Source organism: Protopterus annectens, chromosome 4.part0 (genome assembly GCF_019279795.1).
Source record: "Protopterus annectens isolate FY-2018-M chromosome 4.part0, PAN1.0, whole genome shotgun sequence".
NCBI lineage: Eukaryota > Metazoa > Chordata > Ceratodontiformes > Protopteridae > Protopterus > Protopterus annectens.
Genome location: NC_056733.1, coordinates 967,121,245 through 967,124,376, shown reverse-complemented (window position 1 = coordinate 967,124,376; position 3,132 = coordinate 967,121,245). Strand labels below are relative to the sequence as shown.

The following is a 3,132-nucleotide window of genomic DNA, read 5'->3' as shown; positions in this document are numbered from 1 at the left end:
ATTGGAAATCGTTTTTTCCTGTATGCTACATTTACTTGTTTTTTAGATGCTAGGATATAAGTTCCACTATTTTGCAAAATGTTTAACATGATACCAAGGTATATGACCATCCCACCCACTTTGTCAGGTTTCATTAATGTAATTGTGTTGTCATGAACAAGATTCTCTGAAGATAGTCGTTCTCGCATTTTAATTTAAATTATGTTTAAAATGGTACTTACCATTAATGTATTTAACCATTGTACATAAACATGCTGTTTTAAAGCACAAAACAGACTTTTGATTTGACTGATACAGAGAGCTACATGTCTCACTCTTCTTAAATGTATTTCCTCTTCACAGTGCCTGTTTCTATCATGTGGCTTTACTTCTAATATTAGCCATAAAAGTTATTTCTGAAGTGAAATGAAACCATTTGGATCTGTTTATAGTTATTTCCCTCTAAAATCTTCCCATTACATGACACTGTAGATTTCCTACATTATGTCATCAGTGGGCCTGCTCCTTAGAGTATTTAAGGAACAAGCTACAGTTGAGACACAGCAAAAAACAAACCGAACTTGAAGCCCAAGACATCACAGGAAGTAAGAGGAACACACAACACAATGACAAGAAACCTGGTGATCATTGCTTTAATAGCTGTCTCTTTGGTTTCAGCACAACGTAAGTCAAATAATATTGCCTTATATGAAATAAGTCTCTTTATTCTCTGTTTTTGAGTCTACTATTTTTTGATGACTTAGTATTATATTATTAAAAAGGACTATATGACTTTCTACAATCTATTTGCAATAAATCAGCATGTTCAAAAAATAAAATGCTTTAATTTAGCTTTTTGCTGGCATTACAAACATGAGCAAACAGCCCCGCAGTGGTGGTGCTGCGGTAGCGTTGTTGCCTCGCAGTAAGACGCTTTCCGGTTCGACTCTCAGCTAGAGCGTCATTTGCGTGAATGGGCGTACCTTCGTTGAAGGTTGTTCGTCAGGCCTGGCAATCCGGTACGTAAAAAATCAACTGCCAATCATTAGCGGACCGGAGTTCCGCTGCGGCGGTTCCTAACCGGGAAAAAGCCGAAAGACATAAGCAAATGGTGTAAATAAATTATATTTTAATGTTTTATAGCAGCACAGTACTAAAGGCCTGTAATGTAATAACCCAATGTTTACTAAAGGAATGTATTGATTATGTGAATGTAAATGGGTTTGTATAATTTGCCATGTTTTACTTTTTGCAGATATCACTTTTGATGGCGCTAGATGTTTATGTCACAGAACCAGGAATACATTTAACATTCCTCCAAATGTAATTAAGAATGTAGAAATATTTCCTGCATCTGCTTCTTGTGAGCATATGGAGATTATGTAAGTAATTGAGTGAAATGTTATGAAAACCTTTTGTGATGTTCGTATAGTTGTAGTAATGCATATTTACATGACAGGGTGTCATTAAAGGGGAATCGTTGTTATATACATCATATAGATATGGTAAGGTGCAATTAACAGCGAGTTATTCTTATATTTACTGTACAAAACGATTGAGAATCATAGAAGCGAATGTAAAATGTACATATGCTTATTAATCTTTGATATGTATGTCTAGAAATGTACACACACATACACAAATACAAACAATAAGCTAAGCAGTTAAATATAAACATAAATAAATATAAAAGTTAAAATTGTGGCAAATTGCTGAATGGTAAAAAGGAAATAAATATTAAATATCAATGTATTTCTGTAACATAAGGGTAGGTGACTTGAACTGAGTGACGCTAAATAAACTCTATTATATGAGTGAACATAAATTAACATGGCAGTCAGATGGAAGCTCTGGCAAATTAGTTGCAGAAGGTTTAAGAATAAACAGTAAGGCAGCTAAAATGAGAAAAACAACTAAGCACTGACAGAGACAATTCACATCACATAATTATTTCTATTAGAAAGGGGTAGAGGAGGGAATGTTTTAAAAAGCAGAGGACTACTGGCCTTTTGATTCCCAGAGGGACAGTGTTTATTTCAAACTTTCATTTTTTTTTATTTATTGATATCTTTCAGTAACAATATTATTAAATTTAGTAGCTGCATATCTCAACAAACCGAATGGGTTTTAGTGGAAGCAGACATACTAAAAGAAAAATCGTCTAAGTGGATAACAGTCATACCAATAACCATGTACAGCACTGATAAATAATCAATAGATTAACTAAAGTACAGCTCCAAGCTACCAGTTTTCATGGTTATTTTTATGTGAGTGGACCATGGGCAGTTTCACAATGGATCATATGCATAAGGAAGTTTAACTCGGTTATCTAGTTAACTTACTGTTAGCCGTTAGAGAGGTGAAACACTTTATCAGTTACTACGTTTAGCATAGCACAGTTAATGCTTTTGGTGTACTGCTTACTGACATTCAGAATTAGTTTGATAACATAAATGATGAGAAACCTTTTTAACTAGGCCATATGTTTGGAACCTTTTAAAGTGTGACGTGATCAGTGTGTCACATTATAAAGGGTACGACTATAGCTTATTATAACTAAACTTTTTCTGCCTTAGCTGCATGTGTGTCTAATGATGCTACAGTCAGCTATAAAAACTGAGGTTATTGATGCCAAACGTAGAGTCTCCTGTACAATTTCTCTTAGTTCAGTACAAGACTTCTTATCGTTTTATTTTTATGTGCCCTAAACTCCATTGAAAAAGCAAGACCTGTTATAGAGTAACAATGAAAAGGGACAAAGTCTTAAGGGCAAAGCTGAAGGCCCTGTGGATTGTAAGCCAGTTTAGTTGCCTGTTTATGTAAAATTCTTTTAAAAGCTTGACTTTGTATGTCAATATCATCCTTTCATTATTCGTTTCAGTATAAACATGAAAGACGGCAGGCAAATCTGCTTGGATCCCAAAGTTCAGAAGATAAGAAATATGTTCTTCAGCTTTCAAGGTAAGTGTCTTTACTTTTTATAGGTTATTGTGCCTGCTATGTAAAGTGTCAAATTGCAATACAATTATGAATATTTAGAGTAATTAGTTTGCTTCTAGTATAGTGTCAGGCTAACTTTTCTATCATTAAACAATGGTGCGCACTTTAATATTCATAAATATTCCCAGTATGTTGCACTTTCATAAGATACAA

The 3,132-nt window shown here is 34.1% G+C and overlaps 1 protein-coding gene across 1 annotated transcript in view; it reads left to right on the top strand.

Annotated features, from left to right (window-relative positions):
• Positions 1-561: 561 nt before the first annotated feature.
• The window catches only part of LOC122800157 (interleukin-8-like), a 12,664-nt gene continuing 10,093 nt past the window's right edge, over positions 562-3,132 (top strand). Inside the window, exons 1-3 of the mRNA XM_044069671.1 lie at positions 562-663; positions 1,235-1,361; positions 2,861-2,940. Of these exons, the coding sequence (XP_043925606.1) occupies positions 606-663; positions 1,235-1,361; positions 2,861-2,940 (265 nt within the window). The 5' untranslated portion in view covers positions 562-605. The remainder of the gene's footprint in view (positions 664-1,234; positions 1,362-2,860; positions 2,941-3,132) is intronic.